Below are 19,971 nucleotides of genomic sequence, written 5' to 3' on the forward strand. Positions count from 1 at the left end.
CAGAAAGAAGACACTCTGTGAAAATGGGGCATTAATGGTTTGTGAATCCAAAGATAGTTAACTGATATGTGCATTCAGTTAAGATTAGTTTTTCAGTTAAAAGACTCCCCAGGAAGAGCGGCTTTATTCTCATTTCTGGGGTATGAGCAGTTAATGAAGAAGGCATACCAGAATTCCACCCATGTTATCCAGAATTGCCTCTGGATTCCATAACCATTTTCAACTTACTTGATGAGGGGAAACTTGCCAGGTGAGATTCAACAAGCTAGAAGATGGTCATGGAGAAGCACGTGTCATTTCCCATCTTCTTGTGAGTGACATCACCACCACGCACCTCACAGAAACTGGTTTTGTATTTAAGTGTGATCCATTCTGGCAACTTTCCCTTTTAAAACGTGTGTCTTAACCGAGTCAAGTCTTTATATAGCATATGTGGATATACAGTTATATCTTTCAAGTCGAAGACAGATATTTTTGCTGTAGGCATCTTTTACTATTTGTTTTCTCCTGTGTTGCCCCGAAGGGAAAGATAACACCATTGCTTCCAATGTATTAGCTAAATGCTTCCACAGGGGCAGTCCATCATAGAGGAGCCAGTGAACAACAGTGACAGCCTGCCCTGGTTCAGCTCTTACTGCTGTGCAACTTGGGCACGATCCGTCATCTCTCTGTTGTCCTAAGGGTCTTTGTCCTGTAAAATGGTGATGATAACAGTACAGACTTCACAGAGACGGCTAAGAGTTGGCGATTTGCAAGATAGTGCTTAGCACAGTCGCTGGCACATGGTCATTGTGCATCAATTACTATGAACTACTATTCTTATCTCATTTCCATTACAAGAATGTAGGTAAAGTCACAGCATGTTGTTTTTAGTCTTGGAGGTTTTTGCAAAACAGCCTTTAAAGGACAACTTGGCAATGGCTTTAAAACATGTGGATGCTTTGTAGCCATGGTCCATGATACTTTCAGGGTCCTGGGAACGTATGTTGTCTTCCTTTTAGTTGGTGTTTGTTTTACAAAATGGCAGGTCCATTTGGCATTGAAATGGCCAGCAGTAGTAGGAGATAGATCACCTATATGAAGATATCTGAATGACAGATTTGATGTTGTCTTTTTCCATAGGTGCAGTTCAATCACATTTCATTTCTTTACCTGCTAATCCTTCACCCAAGACTAGCGAAATAGGAATTACCAACCTTTTGGGGGTGTCCGAAGGAAAAAAAAAAGTTTGCAAAAGTGAAATGCTCAGAACCACTTCTCAACAAATGATCCTGTTTAAGTCAGGCTTACATGGAGGAATGATGCAGGGGAACTGGGGTGGGTTCGGTTCCAACATTTGAGTTTTAGTTGTGATTCAGCTATTGACTAGCTGTTGATTTTGCACTAGTCACTTAGACTCTCCAAGCCTGGTTGTGTTTGCTGAAGGAAGATTTTTGCAGTAATAAAGTTCTGAAGTTGATTGAGTAGATGCGCCTTTGCCCCTCTCTACCTGACCACATCAAGATCACACTGTTAAATCTAGAGTTAGAAAGGAGACTTAGAAGAATGTATTTGTATCTAAAAGTTGTTTTGGTACCTTTTGAAAAATGCAATCCAGTATGTTTGATTTATGTCCTTAAAGGGTCACAATACCTATTGTCCCAATATAATCACAAAAATTTTCCATTCGAGAACAGGTCAGCAGTTTATCAAGCCGATCTCTGCTCCTGTAGGTATGTCCCAGCCCTCTGAAAAAGCCAGCAACAATATCTGACATGTTGGTCTCAGGCAAAGTGAATTCCACAGATGGAGCTAAATATGTATTTTTATTTCCTCTAAATTCACCAGGCTTCAATAGGAGCAGGGAGATTATAGAGACAGTATAGAAGGAAGGTCACTTTGTTTTTCCTTGTTGGTTTTAAGCAGGTCCATTCCACCCATCAATATAGAGAGAAATGCAAGATTCAGTCTGGGGAACTTTAGTCTCTTTTTTTTTTTTTTTTTTTTTTTTTTTGAGACGGAGTCTCGCTCTAGCCAGGGCTGGAGTGCAGTGGCCGGATCTCAGCTCACTGCAAGCTCCGCCTCCCGGGTTCACGCCATTCTCCTGCCTCAGCCTCTGGAGTAGCTGGGACTACAGGCGCCCGCCACCTCGCCCGGCTAGTTTTTTGTATTTTTTAGTAGAGACGAGGTTTCACCGTGTTAGCCAGGATGGTCTCGATCTCCTGACCTCGTGATCCGCCCGTCTCGGCCTCCCAAAGTGCTGGGATTACAGGTAGTCTCTTAATTCCAGTTAGAAGGAAAAAGAGGTCCAGAGGAATCTTAGCAAGAACAAGAACTTTTGTTAACACTAGATGGCATTTCTAAAGGACTTTGCCCACTTGGAAAAATCATTTGTGTGGCCACTGGGCCTACTTTTGGGGATGCCTCTGAACTTAATAAAGATTCAGTCTCTAAGCTTAAAATTATTTCATCCTCCCCACCCAAAATAGTCGATTTGCCCTCCAGAAAGCTTATACCCATTTCTAACCAACCATCTGGGTCTAAGAGTTCTCATTATCTCCATTCAAGTTGCTGTCATTGAGAATTTAACCTATTGTCACTTTTATTAGTAAAAGCTAACCTACTTTTGTTTCATCCTGTGCTGTGACAAATGCTATACTCTAACAGCATCCTGTCATAAAGTCTTCTAATGATGCTTGTACCTTCGGAGAACCATTTGCAGCTCTTAGACAAGCTAAAGAGAAATATTAACTATGAGTCTTCCCCCAAGCTGGAAATAACCCAAAGCAGTAATAATAAAAACTGAATCATGATGTCCTGAAACATGGACTGTGCTATCCTATCCTTAAAAGTTCAGCGCATAACTTTGGCTAAGCCTCTCTTTCACTCCCTACACCCACCCACATTATTCCATGGGAATTCGGAAAGCCTCTCCAGCACTTGGGATGGCACACGAAAGAAAGAATCAGAGCCTGAAGATGGAGGCTGATTGGTTTCTTCTGCTTAGGTTAGTGGATTACTGGGGTGTATGCTTATAGATCAACAGCAACAGCCAACATTATTTTCACTTCCTCCTGGACAGTGTAGTCCATATTCCAATTAGAACCCCCACCCTCCCTCTTTATCCTCTACATTTAGACAACAAATTATATCCACATGGCAATTTCTTTCTAATGCAGTTATTAGACCTCTTTCTTTGGGGCCTAAATTCAAATGAGATTATGAAAGCCTTTGGGTCAGTAATGTAGCGACTGGTCCAGTCTCTTCAGCTCTTGAGAATTGACGTAGGCACTAATGAGATAAATTCATTAAAATGCTTTTACACGGAGACTTGGTAAAGATACACAACACAAAGAGTCTTCTGTGTACCTGGTTGAGGTGGGTGGGTTCAAACCTTTTCCTTGCCAAAGGTCAGAACCAGTGTCAAATTTACAGCAAACCCACTTATGATGCTTGGTGTTCCCTTTGGTTTTTATTGTCACAGTAGGTATTACCTGACCAAGAAGTAATTACACCATTATTTTTTATGTGGTGCTTTATTACCTGCTTTTCAAAATTGGTTTCCACCATCTCACGAGCTAATAGCAACAAATATGTGATTGTAATGTTCACTCCGTCAGGAGACCTGGGGTTATTGCGGAAGTGGCCACATACCCATTGCCCACACAATAACTGTTACTCCAAAACAAGTGAACTGCTTAACTAAACATCTATTGATTGTAAGACGCTGGGGACCAATATTAAGACCACCAATATCCAAAGGGGAAGATTAAATTCTAGTTATGTATACACAGTATTTTGTCAATATTTTGTGGTGAGGAGACAGATCACAAGCCCAAATCTAGGGTAGATTAGAAGAAGTAGAACTTCATTGGATACCTTAAGTCATTAACGTAGTTCCATCCACTTCTTAAAAGACAGGCATTAAGAGTGTGAGCAGAAAACATCAAGAACCATGGAAATCCCCTCATCTTCACTCCTCCAAACATATTAACAGAGATTAACCAAATCTAAAAGTCAACTCAAGGTTTATCATCATAGTTGTTTCAGGTAAATGTTGTAGCTTTTGTCTTGAGGCACCTGAAGTTCTACAGTTTCCTTTAGGACTGGGAACTGATCTGGAACTGAGTGTCCTCCACACTTTCTTGTATGGCTCTTATGATAAGCTAAGCTACAATTGGGCAAACAAGTTTGCCAACCCTTACTCATTTAGGTTCATACCTTTTTACTGGGAGTTACAGAGTGAGACTGAAGAAAACCAGAACTTTAGGGTTAAAGCATCCACAAGTTGTCTGAAACTGTGTGTGCCATTTATGCTAATGATATTAGTATAACATTTACAACTTCCAAATATAGTAATTTACAAATTTGCTTACATTTACAACCTCTCCTCAGACCTCTTCTGGTTGGTTACTTGACTGCACTAAATGGTGCTGACAACCCCTTATATTCTGAGTTCCTCATTTTATTTCAGTGACACTATTCTCTCCTGGTATTCTTTCTACCTTTTTGTCCTGCATTTGTCCTGTTTTGTCTCTCAATCTCTCTCTAACCATTCCTTACCTGCTTGTGTTCCCCATAGTGTTGTCTGTCCTGGGTTCTCTTTTCACATGTGGTTTTTGCTATTACCTGTATCTTGGTGTTCCCTATAGAATTAACTCCATCACTGATATTTTTCCTGAGCTTCTGGTTTTTGTTTTGTTTTGTTTTTTTGTGACGGTGTCTCACTCTGTCACCCAGGCTGTAGTGCTCACTGCAACCTCCACCTCCCAGATTCAAGCAATTCTCCTGCCTCAGCCTCCCAAGTAGCTGGGACTACAAGTATGCACTACCACACCTGGCTGATTTTTGTATTTTTAGTAGAGACAGGGTTTCACCATGTTAGCCAGGCTGGTCTTGAACTCCTGGCCTCAAGTGATCCACCCACCTTAGCCTCCCAAAGTGCTAGGATTGCAGGCATGAGCCACCGTGCCCAGTCTGACCTTCTGTTCTTTATTCTCAACTGTCTACTAAATATTTTTACCTAGATGTTCTTCTGGCACCTAAATTCCAGCATGTCTGAATTTGAACTCATGATTTTTTTTCCTCCTGTATATAGTTTTCTTTCTGCAAAATGGCCACTGTTTCCACCCAGTCAGATAAATTAGAAATGTCAGTCATCCCCCATTCTTCCTACCCCCTTACATCTGGCATGTTACTGAATTCATGTAGATTTTATTCCAAAATATCTCTGAAATCTACTTTTTCCTCCCTGACCACCCCATCATTAGTTGGTCTTTTATTTTCCATTTGGATTATGGCAATAATGCTGCCTTTAAGAGCCAGCCTTCATTTTACTTCTTTGGCTCTTTAAAATGTTGATCACATCGTGTTGCTCCTACGATCTCAAAAATCTTAAATGACTCCTTGTTGTCTACCTGCTCTTAGCAAGGCACCAAGGCCAATACTGTTACTCATGGTTAACCTTTAACACCTCACTCTCAACATGTTAAGCTGTACTCTCCCCAAACTGAAGCATCCAACCCTACTTGAACACATCTTTTCTATAACTCTTTCCCTTTGCTCATTCTGTTCCTATTGCCTGGAATGCTTTTCCTGTCCTTTTCAGTAGAAAAAGCCTATTTATCTTTCCATACCCAACTCAGATATATGAGCTAAGTATTTTCCTGACTCGACTACAGAGAATTAGTTTTTCCTCCTTTGGTGCAGTGTACTATTTTATATTAGTAATGCTACAGTTTTGTATCTTTTTGGGTAGCCAAATACAAGCCTATCTCCCCACTGGATTATGTTCTTCTCAAGGGTATGGCACAGTGCCTAGAAGAGTTTTTCAAATAGAATCATTTCCAGCTGGGGATGCACAGGGCACTGGACTTGAATGCTGTACATCTTTTTCTTTTTATCTTCTTAAGCATGGGGCCTTATATACAGCAAACCTGCAATTTTATTTAATTAATTAAACAGTATAAGACATCCCAAGTCTGGAAATGAATCCCTTCTTAATTAGGTGTCTCCTACCTATCTTTTTCTTTGTTCACAGAACTTACATTGTTTTGAAATGGTTGTGTCCTACTCCAGATGGAACTCATTTTCAGGGTAATATTTGAGAACCAGAGGTGGTAGAATTCTTTGAACTGTAATTCCAAGTTAGCGTAAAAGAAGGGGGAAGGTTGAGTCCCAGAGACAAGTATAACATACCCGCTGTTCTAGAACCCTGCATCTTCCTGCTGTTGTATTTGCCACACTGTTTTAGGATTCTGTTTGTGTCTTTCTGCCCCTCTAGACTCTGGAGTTCCTTGAGAGTGGGGAATATGTAAATATGTCTAATTAGTCCTGTATTCATTGCACCTGCCCCTGTTTCTAGCACATGGCCTGTATTCTATTAATAGTAATAACAACTGCCTCTTGAGTATTTATGTGCTAATCACTGTACAAATAATAGCACATTAAATCTTTACTTTATAGTTGAGGAAGACTTAAAGAATGTAAGTGACTTTTCCAAAAGGAACATATATCCAGTCAATTATGTAGCCTGGCTGCAATCTAGCTCAGTCTTACTCCAAAAGTGTTGGGGCAAAGGGAAGAAGAGTGTGTTATTAGGAAACTGGAAGTCAAATGAATTCTGGAGTGTTTTCATGGAATATAAATTGAGACAAAGGAAAGGACCAAAACAGATTATAGATAGGATACTTGAAGAGCAAAAACAGTATCACAAAAGTCCTAGAAGCCAAAATTATTAGAGATGTGCTCTGAAGAGCCCTTGGTTGGCCTAACTCGCTGCTCTAATTAACAGGTTCAGAGTAGGGCTCTTGAGGCAGACTGCCTGGGTTTGAATCCCAGCCCCTACATTCATTAGCTCTGTGGATTTAGGCAAAGTCTTAACTCCCCAAGCCTCAGTTTTCTTCTGTGTCTAATGGGAATAATGATAGTACCTCCTTGTAGAGTTGTTGTGAAGGATATGTTAATCCATATAAAGTGCTTGGCACACAGTAAGTCCTTAGGAAGTGTGAGCTGCTGCTTCTGCTGTTGTAATTATTAAAAGAATACAAGATACACATGAATGAATGTAATTCATTGTGGCACTTCATATTATGCTTCTGAGTGAATCCATATTTTCTAAACTTATCGACCAAGGGTGTCCCTACAAACTTATTGGGATGCTATGAGATATTTTAAACTTGAGGGAAACAGTGATTCTTCAAGTACATCAGATAGATACTGGATAAACTACCAGTCTAAAGGTAGTTCAAAACTCAATATTACATTATACTGCTTTTTTTTTTTTTTTTTTGGACAAGGTCTTGTTCTGTCACCCAGGCTGGAGTGCAGTAGTGAAATCATGGCTCACAGTGGCTTCGACCTGTCCAGCTCAAGTTCTTCTTCTCCCACTTCAGCCTCCCAAGTAGCTGGAACCACAGTCATACACCACCATGCTCGGCTGATTTTTTAATCTTTTGTAGAGATGAGGTCTCACTATATTGACCAGGCTGGTTTCAAACTCCTGGGCTGCAGCTATCCTTCTGCCTCAGCCTCCCAATGTGCTAGGATTACAGGTGTGAACCACCGTGCCCAGCCTTATAGTGCATTCGTTTGATGGTGTCATACCTTTGCAAAGCTGGTTTTCAGCATTTACTGTGGTTAAAAAAAAAAAAGGCCATGTGAAAACCAATATGGAATCGAAAATGAGGGTGGCTGTGTTTAGTCTGATTCTGAGGTGTGCAAAGTTGTGTGGTGCCCACCAGGAACACATGTTTCACTAGTAAATTGTGATTATTTTAAAATGAAACAAAATGTTCTATTTTTCTGTCAATTTCTTTATTTTTTTTTAAAATATGTATGTCCTACTAAGTTGCTAAAGCATAAAGGTTAAGCTGTTCGCATCTAAGTAGTTAATAACAGAACTGTTGGGCATTGCTTTTGGCTTAGGGATGCTTTGAAGAGATTGCTGAGATACTCAGGGTATTGTGAACAGAGAAAGTTTGAGGAGCTCTAAAGTAGACAATAAATGTATAAACAAAATGTGTATTAAAAGAAAAGGGTTCTAGACTGTAATAGTCAGGGGGAGGAGACTTCTTAGGATCAAGATGCTCAGCAAAAATAATCACTTACGTTAGGTCAATACTGAAGAAGTCTGATTCCGTTTATTTTTAAATCAAGATGCTATTTACGTTGGAGCTTTGGCTGATAAAAACTTCCAGGCTTATCTGCAAGGCCATTGTAGCTCTCTTCCCCATGGCATACTTGTTATAAGTTCTCTTTAATTCCATTAAAATGTTACCAAATAATCACTTAATCTTCTAATATCTTCCAGTTACAAGTACTTTCCTGTCTTATTAGTGGAATTAGTGGATGATTTGGAGTCACTTTTTTATCACCATTCTTGGGATTTGTTTTTTCCTTCCCAGTGGGACCGTCTGCAGAGCTCTGTTGTAACTTCGTTACAACTCTTCTGAAACCTGTCCACTGGTTCGGAGGAAAGGACTCTGTGAACAGTGGGAGTCATTTGCTGAGTTGTCTCATAAAACCATGATATTAACAATCACAAGCAGGACTTCAGCCCAGAACTCCGCATTTGGTCAGTGCAAGGCTCAGGGAAGGGTTTCTTCGCCTTGGAGCCTGACTTGGTGCTGTCCCCTGCTGAGAGCCATAAGTCGCTGGTAGGCTTGTTCTAGGAGACTAATAAGTATTGTTGTTTAGCAATTGTGTTGTTGAAATTCAGCTCCACTATGTCTCACAGTATTTATCTAAAATACTTTCCCTGGTGCGTGTTCAAGTTCCAGTAAACCGTGTCTTATTGTGCGACCTTTTCATTTTCCAGTGAAAAGGGATCAGCTCGTCAGATAAAAGCTACAAGCCAGAGTACAGGAAAAATGCGTGCTCAGAAAATCCAAGCATGATTGAAAACAAGATGTGTTAAATCAATGCGGTTTATCGCCTGCCTATTCCCGGCAATTGCTGTTCTAAGCTCATTCTGAACACACACGGGATGATAAAAGTATAGTGTCACAGCACTTGCTGGGGTGGGGATGTAAGAAAACATGTTTATCAGACAGGCTGGGTGATTTTACCTCCTCGATAACAGCTAATGTCAAAACTCTTTAGGAAGAAATCTGAAGAACAATTATAGAAGTAATATTACTCTAGTTATATCAGAAACTATGCCAGTAGGGAAGAGAATTATGGACGTATCCTTAAGTGTTAAGAAAGACAGAATATGTTGGTCTCCAATATTAAATGCCATCATCTATTACACAGTGGAAATTATTGTTCTCTTCTCATTTAAAGAAGCAAATTTGGCTTTGAAACCTAATCATAAATGATCCAAATAAAAAAAAACACCCAAAATGAAAAAAGATTGAAAGGCAAAAAAAAAAAAAATTTGTGTACATTAAACTTCTGTTTGCTCGAGGGATTTAATTTTAGTTTTAAACTTGGATCAAATTTGAGAATCTAAATTAAGGCTCCTGGAAGGCCATGCTGTTCAGAGCACATCATACACAGTAACAGGCAGGTTTTCTCATCAACTGTAGTACACTTAGAGAGCAGTACAATTTTTCCTAATTATTGGAGATTCACCTACTTCCCATTTTAGACAGAGTGTTAGCCCTCCAGGGCAAGAAAGGGGTCTGTTCATGAAGAGATGCTCCACTTCTGCCAGTAACTTCTCACATACATCCAGAAAATGCCAACCAGTTGTGGTATAAATTGGTTTAATGTATCTCAGAGACAGCATTTGTGTCTCTTTCTCTCTAAAGTCAAATCAGCATTTGAGAGCTCCTTGTAGGCTTAGACCCGTAAGAAGAACTTGATGAGACAGAAAACAGTTTCTTGAGCATTTGGGGGCAAATTTAAAATACCAGGGTGGCCTCCCCGAAAGGTTTGTGTTGGTTGACATGGTGAGCCTTACGTAACAAAATCAGGCCACAAAATGGCTTGTTCATGTGTAAAATGTCAGGAGCTGAGGCACAGAGATTCCTGTTAGTGCTGGGATTTTGTTTCACAGATATTTAGTAAAAACAGCAGTTTAATTTATTTGGTATCAGGACTTGTTAATGTGCTGCAAATTGAGGTTCATCAATATTAACATAAAATAGTCATCTTGGAATAAAGGACTGCAAAAATATAAACAATGAGGCTTCTGTGCTGATTTATGCAACCAACTCTTTCTGTGCCTCTGTTTCCCACCTTTGAATTAGGAGTAATTTTTAACATTTATGTCATGGGCACATTGTAGGAACCAAGGAGATAATTTCTAGAAAGTACTTTGTTATTACTGAAAAGAGTCTTATATGACCTCAGGCTGTGTTTAAAATGGCACCTCTACAAGGAATCATAGTGACTGCCTGTTAACACCTACAATCTTCAGAGGTCCTTATAACTTAGAGAATAATTGACTTCAAGATGCAAAATCCTAAAAATTAGTTTTCTTTTGCAGATGCCTTTGAAAGTAACCTGTCAAAATGTAAATTGGCATAAATTTTACGAAGGATAGTTAGGAGATATGTATACTGAAAGACTTGAAATGTGCATATTATTTTATCCTGAGAAGTGCTCATTATAATGCTTCTTAAGTCAGTGAAAATTTTGGGGAAAAAACCCTACATTCTAGTTAGTGGAGGATTTGTTACATAAATTATGTCTATCTGTATAATACTACTGCAGCTACAAACATGAAAAAGAAACAGATAGGTATAAGCATGTATATAATCTATATTTTAATAAAATATATAAAATAGTATTGTGAAAATGTTTGAAAGCATACTAAAATATCAATCATGCTTCTACATGAATGGGGATATTATGGAGGTTTCACCACCTTTAAACATTTTCTTAAATATAATAATTACGTTAACATTACTTTTAGCTTTAGAAAACCAGTAAGGTGATTTCATTTTGAAGAACAAAAGCAAATCTCCTAATTCTTTGTTCCACTTCTTGATTGCTTTTACTTCTCCAAGAGTTGTTAATTTCCAAGCATGTGCAAGTTCTTTGCACTCCAAGCTACAGTCCTGAGGATCTTCCCTCATCCGTCTTCCTCCGAGTGCTCCTGCTGTGTTTCATCCTCCTAGGCTCTTTGCTTTTCAGCTGACCTTCTGTCTTCAGCCTTTGCTTTCCATGTTGCCCTGGCTACACTCTTTGTAAAAAGGACTTAGCCACTCAAGCCACCTAATATCTCTGATTGTGCCTGTGGTAGAGAGAGGTATTGCTTCCTTTGCTTGATTTTTGAATCTCAAAGTTGTTGTCACACATCAAGAGACCCGAAGACTACAAATAAGACATCAGGGCGTGTTCAGAGGCAGTTGGGGAATTTTCCTCTGGCTTCTTTATTGGTTAAGTGTGCCTATGTTGGCTTCGTCTTGACACCCTTGTTGCAGAAAGTTACAGCTTTCTGTGGTTCAGTGAGTCCTCCCCTGAAGCCCTTCTGAGCCTCACTTGCTCCAGAGGCAGGGGCACCCAGCTGTAAAAGCATTTCACAGGAAAGCAGGAGCTCTACTTGCAAGGAATTTGGTGTTAGGTTTCTTAGGAAGTGTATCGCTTCCACCGAAGAGGTGACCTGGCATGCCGTTTGTGCATCGAACATCTAGGCAGGTAATGAAATATCCAAATGGCTGGAAGTGCAACAAATTTCCTCATGAACAGTATTTCTGGCTTTGTTTAGGTTTCTGGTTGATTTTTCGGTTTATATATTTTAAACTCAGTCTTAAAGATAGATTCGTGAAGATAACTTGCTGTTTTATTGTTTACCTCTGGTTGTTAATTTAGTGACTGAGGGGAAAATGGGGCCATTATGGAACAAAAAGTCTCTGCCTAACACATATGTAATAACGTCTCATGCCCAGAATGGATCTGCCTTGGAGGGAAATGCTCTGCTGTTACTCCTTTAGTTCAAATATAGAGTAGTCACCAGGGAAGCTTGGAGACCCAGGTGCTAGTTTTATCATTGCCTCTGCTATGAGGTTTTATTTATTACTTGGCATAGAGTCTAGATATTTGTTTGGACATTAAATGGCAATAGAATATTAATATTGCCTTCCTAATATCTGCATTTCTTTTTATTTCCAGTCAAAATGACATCATGTCACACAACCATTAAAAAAAGGAAATTAAAACCCCAGAAATATGTGAAAGCACGGCAGTGAGTCGCTAAGCTATAAAAGCAGGGAACTCTGTGAGCCAATGTTGGAATGGCACCCAAAGCACTTTTCCCCTGGTGTTTCTGAACAGAACTCTGCAGCCTCTCATTTCCATTGTTTCCAAGAATAAGTATTCAAGAAGTTAAGGGGGACGGAGGAGTGACTTCTTTAAAAGGAAACTCCAAAAAGAGAAAAATCAATTTTCATAACTGAGAATGCATCTGGCTTGACTATATGATTTTAATTTGCAAATAAACCCCCTTACAGAGAATTTCCTTTATTTGATGTGTTTGTAAAGTGGATTTCTTTAAAAAAGAAAAAGAGACTATAGGCATAGAAAGGCCACATATATATTTGGTTAGAATTCACTCATTATTAAGAGTAAAGCTTGTGATTAGTATGAGTGCATAAAATTAGTTGTGTTATCTCGATTTTCTTTGTGTATAGCATTTCATGCTGCATGCACATTTGGACATTAGAGATTGTAACTTTGTAGAACCAGAGCTGTTCTGTCTTGACCACCACATGGATTGAAGCCCATAAAGAGAAAGGCTGAGAGACTGGTTGGAATAAAAGTTACTGGTTGCCTTTAGGGGTCTGAGATGATGAGATCTGGAAGGAACCTAAAGCCCTCTAGATGATGAGATCCGGAAGGAACCTAAAGCCCCGCTATAAGCAGTCCCAACATAAAGCCAGAATAAAACGGTTTGATTCTTTTAACCATTTCATAAACTTTTTTTTTTCAAAAGTAGTAATGTTGATACCGTTGAAATGGCATCCTGGTGCATACAACAGATACATCCCACCAATATCCATTCCGCAATATCACATCGTAGCTGTGGGTGAGGGGATCCTTCTGAAATCTCAGCTGAGACATCACCCTGCAAGCTTGCTCTCCTGTTTAGGAGCATTTGATCTTGCTTTTTATGCATTTGCAGGAAATGTTTCCGATGTACCCCTCCATAAGCTGTACACAACCCCACAAAGTCCTACTATGTGGGTTCAGTAAATATCTACCAGTAAATGAGTTTGAAGGGGTCAGGGGAAGACAGCTTGAATTCAATTGCTGTGGTCCCTCAATAACCTGATGTTTCTTTAATGTAGCTCCATTAAGTGTATTGTGACCCTAGACTTTGTCAGAAAGAAGAGCAGAGGTGGTGACTATGAGGAGGACCCGACTGTGAGATACTGAGCTGCGTCCCAGCTCTGCAAGTAGAGGATTTCATTTGTCTTTGGGGGTTGGATTATGTGTACCTTTCAGAAAGTTTGTTTTTAAGGGCTGATGATGGTATTGTGACATTAAACAGTTCATTCCTACGAATGCCACCCCCTCTCCTTGAGCATATGGTAAGCACTAAAAATGATTACTGAATAAATGTATAATGTCTTCTGGAATTTTTAAAATGCATACATTGGCCCCATTTTATTCTCATGATATAAACATTGAGGCTTTTCTATTTGGGATAACGGATTCTTCTAAACCTATGATCCTTCCTTATTCAGTTACCATTCCTAACTGGTTTAGGGTGACGCCCTCTCAAACCCTTTTCAGAGAGTGTGGACTGGGTATTTGGAAGCAGGGCCACACAAGCTGTTCTCATCATTCCATTCCTCTTGCAGTTTACAGCTTCATCTGTTTTTCTTTTTTCAATCTAAGATGCTCATGCTTCTTTATTTGTGGTTAATTGTGTCCAATTAAGGTTTTTTTTTTTTTTTTTTTTTTTTTTTCTTGCTCTACCAGATTCTCGGAATTGTCCCAAGTTTGAGGGGGAAAAAAATTGGTTAGTCTCATTTCTTCTGGTGCCTTCTGAGCCCTGCGCTTGAGTACAATGAGGTCACTTTGTTGAAGGATTAACTTTATATTACATTCTTGCAGAGTAGATGTATGTCCCTAAGGTATGACTACCCCCACTGATGAAATAAATATACCATTCTTTATGATTCCTCCCTGTTACCCTCTCTGTTGATTTTCAGAGAGTTTATGAATAGTCACATATTTATACAACTGGCCAAAAGTATACTACTTATTTTTCTTATGGTCTGTAATAACCTATGCAAGGTTATTAAAGAGTATACAGACCCCTTTTAAAGCATAGTTTTTTATGTCATTACTTTATACAAGCAGGTCAGATTCCATCTCAGCAACAATCTCTTGCTCTTAACCTTTTTCTCTGATTATAAAAGTAATGTATGTTCATTGTGGAAAATTTAGAAAATTCACAGCAAAAAGAGCAGTAAGAAAAGCACTTTAAGACCCACTACTTAGAAACAACTACTATTTGGCAGTTTATACACAGACACATTTTCTTTATTCTATATATGTTTGTTTAAAAAAGTAACTATATTGTATACGTGCTCCCGTAATCTACTTTTTAACCAAGCAATATATCAGTAAATATTTTTTCCTATGTCATTGCTTTTGAGGATTGCATCATATTCTATTCCACGGGGGTGCCTTAAATTAGCCACCCCTCACTTCCCAGATATTTAATATATTTTTTGTGGGGGCAATTAAAATAACAGTCTTTGTCAGATGGCTCCCCCGCACTCAGTAATTGGTTTTTTTCTGTAGTCAGTGCAATCAGATAAATCATCAGGTTCCTTTGGATCTAGGACAGTGAGCTTTGTCTGTCTAGCATCTTTAATGTTAGCTTTGTCTGCAGCACTGGACAATTCCATTGTAATATTCAATACCTGTGTTGAGGGCCAGTTAACTTGTTTAAAACTATGAACAGACAGCAAATCATAAAGGCATGGGACATAAGCTAAAAACCCTTGCCTTACTCTTTAAATATTTCCTCTCTCATAGTACACGTCCATGGAGTAAATCCTTATTTTTCTTTGAATAATGAGTTTAATATGTCTAATTCAATTACTCGGTGACAGCAGAATGACTTCTCCTCAGCTCTTTAGCTATTAGTTCCATATGATATTTGAATTGGTTCTTTTAATTGCTGATATTGTCGGTCATTCCTCTGTGAGTTGGCCATATAGCCGGAGAAACATATCCCTCCCCGCCATACATCAGACAGTCATTCAGCTAACAACCATGAATTTCTAGACACAATAGGAATTCATTATGCTAATGATTGAAGAGGTGGGGCAACAATTCCAATTTTATTGGTACCTTAGACTGAAAAGTAAAACCAAGAATTAGAATTTTCAGGATGCTGAATTATGTTTTCAGATACTAAAATGATGCATTTAATTGTCTAAAGCTACTATTTATGTTTAAACATTTTTGTTGGCAAGTAGCATTATGGGTGGGGGTTGGATATGATAAATAAACCTTGGTGCTCATTCCTGTCTCTCTCATGCATTTCTTGATTAAATACCGTGGATTTTACAAGTAACAGCTTCCCTGAATAAAGAATTCTATGGCATTTTCTCTACAAGTCTAATTTGAAAAAAGAATTCTTCTCAAGGGTTTAGAAATTCATAAAATGGAAAGAATAATAAATATTGTGTCCTAACTCATATACTAGTATAGATAGAAAGATTTGGTACACCTGGGTGTAATTTTAGTTAATTTCCACAAGAGACAGGTTGAAAGTTTACTGTTTGGAAATGGGGGGAGGGTTGACTAAATCTCATATTTGCAAAAATGATGACATTATCTTAAATGAAAATGCCACTCTATTAATGACTTCAATAAGCATTGCATTTGGGGAAAAACTCTTTTTAATAAAAAGTTACCTAAAGTTCATCTAACTTAAAATATACAAGTGAAGAAAAAGTACTTACTCTGATTTATGTGCTTTTGGAGGTGTAATTATTGGCTTTTTACTCACCTATGTAAAACAATGTACTTTTGTAAATGGATTTCTGGCCACTTTATGCAGCCTTTTTTTCCCTTTCTTTTTTTCCTTACATAAAAAGTAAGCACTGTCAATCAAGGAATTTTAAGGTTTATTTCCTCTTTAGAAATGATTGATAGCCTTTTAGATTTACAAGTTGACAAGTTAAAGGGTTCTATTGGTATAATTATGTACTAAATTCACAGTCTTTCCATTTAAATGTCCTTTTAAAACCACAAGATTATCATACCTGTATTTTGAAAAGTGGGCCAGTCAGTTTGGGTTGGTATACAAATTGCTTCCATTAGCCTTGGGACCTATTTGAATTTAATACAGTTTTTTTAAAGTTAGTACTAGTATGAATCTTACTTTTAAAATTTAGGTTAATGGAAATGCATTTTAAGTAAAGCGTGTGGCAACTTGTTTTTTAATGTATAGCTAAATGTCAGAACTACACAGACTGTCTTTTTTATTCAGCATGTGAGAAAATATGTGGTTGAACACTTCGATTACACCAAAAAAGAAAAGAAGTTTTAAAAACACCCACTTACCCCTTACTTAGAGAATATAGGGAGGTGGAGGCTATGGATAGGAGCTGCCATGTTCTGCATCTCCACTGTTTCACGTGAGACAGCCTGAAGATATTTCATATACCAGGGAGAAATTTTGAAAATGATAGACCAGAGTCCACTTAATATTGTGTTTAATTTAAGCATGCTTTGAAGAGTGTATGGTCAGTGCGCACACAGCAAGGTCCATTGTCTCCAAATGTTATTCCAGGTTTGCTCTTCTTTTGGTCTTTTCAAGGATTATTTTTGGAGACTCGGCTGCTCTAAGCTAGTACTTCACAGACGCTGGTTCCAAATAATATCAATGCTGGTGAAAGGATCTATCATTTCAGATGTGAGGGTTTTGAATGAGGGCATTTTCAATACCCATCCCCTTTGCAGACTCTCTCAAGGGTGGCACCGGCTTTCCATACCGGGAAGATTCACTTCTACTCACTCTCCTCTGCTCTCACCAGCCTCTTGCATGCTTAATTGTGCTAAGATATTGTATCAGCTGAGATCCCCTAGGGATTTTGCAGTTAAGCAGATACTTTTAATTCTCCTGCTGTTTACAGGGTACAGATACTGCCAGGCAAGCCCTTGAGTGTTTTTACCTGAGCAACTGAATTAAAGTGAATCCTAAAAATCTCACATCAAATACCATTTTACTTTCTATTTATGATCACATAAGGAGTGTAGAATTTGGCCAAAGGAACACTGTTCAAGACCTACTCCTAATGTTCTTTTGGGCAGGTCACTCCCCATCGTGGTATAAAGCAGATGGTGGAAAGTTCAGCAAAGAGATCATTCACGTAATCATCTTCTGATCCAATTCAAAAGTATCAATTAAACTTTGGACTTCCTGGTTATTTCCATACCATTAGTGTTGCAAGCCATGTTCTGCTTTATTTCTTAAAAATGTACTAATCGTGTGACTTCTTTATTGCAGCACTCAACGAACCCACCATCGATTATGGTTTCCAGAGGTTACAGAAGGTCATTCCTCGGCACCCTGGTGACCCTGAGCGTTTGCCAAAGGTGAGGATACTGCCTTTTTGTAGTCTCTGAAAATTTGGACTTGAGTGATTTGCAGAAAACTCTGCTGCTGATAAAAATTAGTTCATAGGGGCCGGGCGCGGTGGCTCACGCCTGTAATCCCAGCACTTTGGGAGGCCGAGACGGGCAAATCACGAGGTCAGGAGATCGAAACCATCCTGGCTAACACGGTGAAACCCCGTCTCTACTAAAAATACAAAAAAAAAAAAATTAGCCGGGCACGGTGGCGGGCGCCTGTAGTCCCAGCTACTCGGGAGGCTGCGGCAGGAGAATGGCGTGAACCCGGGAGGTGGAGTTTGCAGTGAGCTGAGATCTGGCCACTGCACTCCAGCCTGGGGGCAGAGCGAGACTCTCAAAAAAAAAAAAAAAAATTAGTTCATAGGTAAACAACTCATATTTTTGTGTTTTGTGTGTTTGGTGCTATAAGGTAAGCAATAATAAAAGTAGCAAGCACTTATGTGCCAGGCAACACCGTGCTTACTTTTATATCTGCTATGCCATTTTATCCTCTCAACAACGCTCTGATGTTGGTACTATTACCATTCCTATATTAGAAGAGAAAATAATGAAGCAAAGAGAGATTAAATAATAATTTGTCCAAGGTCACATAGCATGTAAATTGCTAAACTGATATTCCAACCTATGCAGCATGACCCTAGAGTCTGAGCTACTTAATTGCTACATCTTACTAATTCTCAAAAGAAAAAGGAACACCGAATTTCTGTCTATGAGGATCTGTACTTAGTCCTGGCAAGGGGAGAATAGTTAGAGCTCAAAATATATTGGTAGATCCTGAGATTGGGCAAAGACAACCTCTCTTCTCCTAAGGCATTCTACCTAGTTGGGAAAATAGGCACAAATATGAGAGATATTAAACAAAAATTCAAGACAGAGTCATATATGTCACCAATACATCACTAACTGCCAGTGCAGACAGAAGGAAACTGACCTTTATTGACTATTGCATACCTGTTGTGAATGTTTGGGATGTCCCCATCCCTGTACCTCAGGAACTTGGGCTGTATATGGGAGAGAGTCCCAAACACAACTAACCATAACCAAAAATAATAGCACATTAAAGAAAAGTGCAACCAACATTCTGTGGGGACTCAGAAGTGGGCAGTTAAATGTGAAGGAAGCTCAAAGTATGGAATTCGTTGAGCTTCCATTCACTGTTTACTGACAGCAAAAAGCTTCATTTACTACACAGGTAAAAACTATTAACATTAAATTGAATTAGTTTCAAGGACTCTTTCTTGCCACAGTAAGTCTAGAGATATGCCATTTCCAAGTCTAGGTATCCTTGTAAAATACTTGTGAAAATGAAGTTGCCATCCTTCTTAGCTCGGTGAACCTCCTTGGGGGACCAGTTCCTACCTGTGTGCTGGCTGCCCTTGTAGGCAGGGCCACCTGTCGGAACTGGCCCTGTCCGGGAAAAATCCACCCCTCAGGTCACTACACAGATGTGAGGCGCATGGGGAGGAGGGGTGCTAACTGCTCCAAGAGAGGAAGGACTGTGATGAGCAAGGGCATGTGTCCTGCATCTTAACTGAGGGGGGAAAACACCTTCAGTTTTCAGAGATGATGCCTTCAGTTTCAACCTTCAATTTCCCAGAACAACCTCACTTCCACTGAAGTGCTGTCCTTCCCTTTCCTTTTCCAACCCAATTTATTCTTGGTAAGCAATTACATCATCTACAGGTTATTTATTATTTAGTAGATTAAATAATATAATAATAAACAGCAGTCTTTACCTATGGCATAGATGGTCTGTGGAGAGATTTACCATTAGGTTCCTCTGTCTAGCAAGAACATGGTCCCATGAATTTCCTATGGGACAACTGGTAATTTTATAGCATGATGATATAAATGATGTGGGTCTGACTAATGGTAGGTGCCTTAGCTGTCTTAGTGTTAGAACAAAGGCAGGGGTACCATGCCAGATTCTTCCCATTGTTCTCATTTGGGCACTGTATTCACTTTAGCACTTACTTATCATTTGATCTCTAGAGTCCACTGGAGATATTGAGGAGAGTCAGGTTGGACAAGGTGGAATTCAGACATTGGCCACTTGCTAGCTATGCAACCTAGGTCAAAATTGTTTACCTCTCTGTGCCTCAGTGTCTTCATCTGTTAAATGGGGACGGTGCTATGTTGTACCTTTTCAAGTTACATTTCAATGACTTATTTAGAGCTAACAAAAGGTAGCTATGATGATTTGCCAGTTGAGTGACAATGGGACCCTTGCTTCTGAGAGCTCTTCCACCCAATCTCTGCAGAACAGGAAATCCTAATCCTGGTGAGCAGTTGAACATGTGATTTCTTCTCTGTGCCTCAGTTTCTTCATCAATAAAATGGGGATAATTAATCATGCTAGCTCATAGGGGATCATAGGATCATGTAAGGATAAAGAGAGGTCATCTCATGGGTGTCCTTGGCATAGCATCTGGCCCATAG

The 19,971-nt window shown here is 39.2% G+C and overlaps 1 protein-coding gene across 13 annotated transcripts in view; it reads left to right on the forward strand.

Moving 5' to 3' along the window:
- Positions 1–19,971, forward strand: part of EBF1 (EBF transcription factor 1) — a 408,155-nt gene that overhangs the window by 355,425 nt on the left and 32,759 nt on the right. For all 13 annotated transcript variants that reach the window (XM_033180448.1, XM_033180449.1, XM_033180451.1 and 10 more), the window contains exon 11: positions 17,408–17,496. In XM_033180448.1, the coding sequence (XP_033036339.1) occupies positions 17,408–17,496 (89 nt within the window). The remainder of the gene's footprint in view (positions 1–17,407; positions 17,497–19,971) is intronic.

Source organism: Trachypithecus francoisi, unplaced genomic scaffold (genome assembly GCF_009764315.1).
Source record: "Trachypithecus francoisi isolate TF-2019V2 unplaced genomic scaffold, Tfra_2.0 Lachesis_group2, whole genome shotgun sequence".
NCBI classification, from domain to species: Eukaryota; Metazoa; Chordata; class Mammalia; order Primates; family Cercopithecidae; genus Trachypithecus; species Trachypithecus francoisi.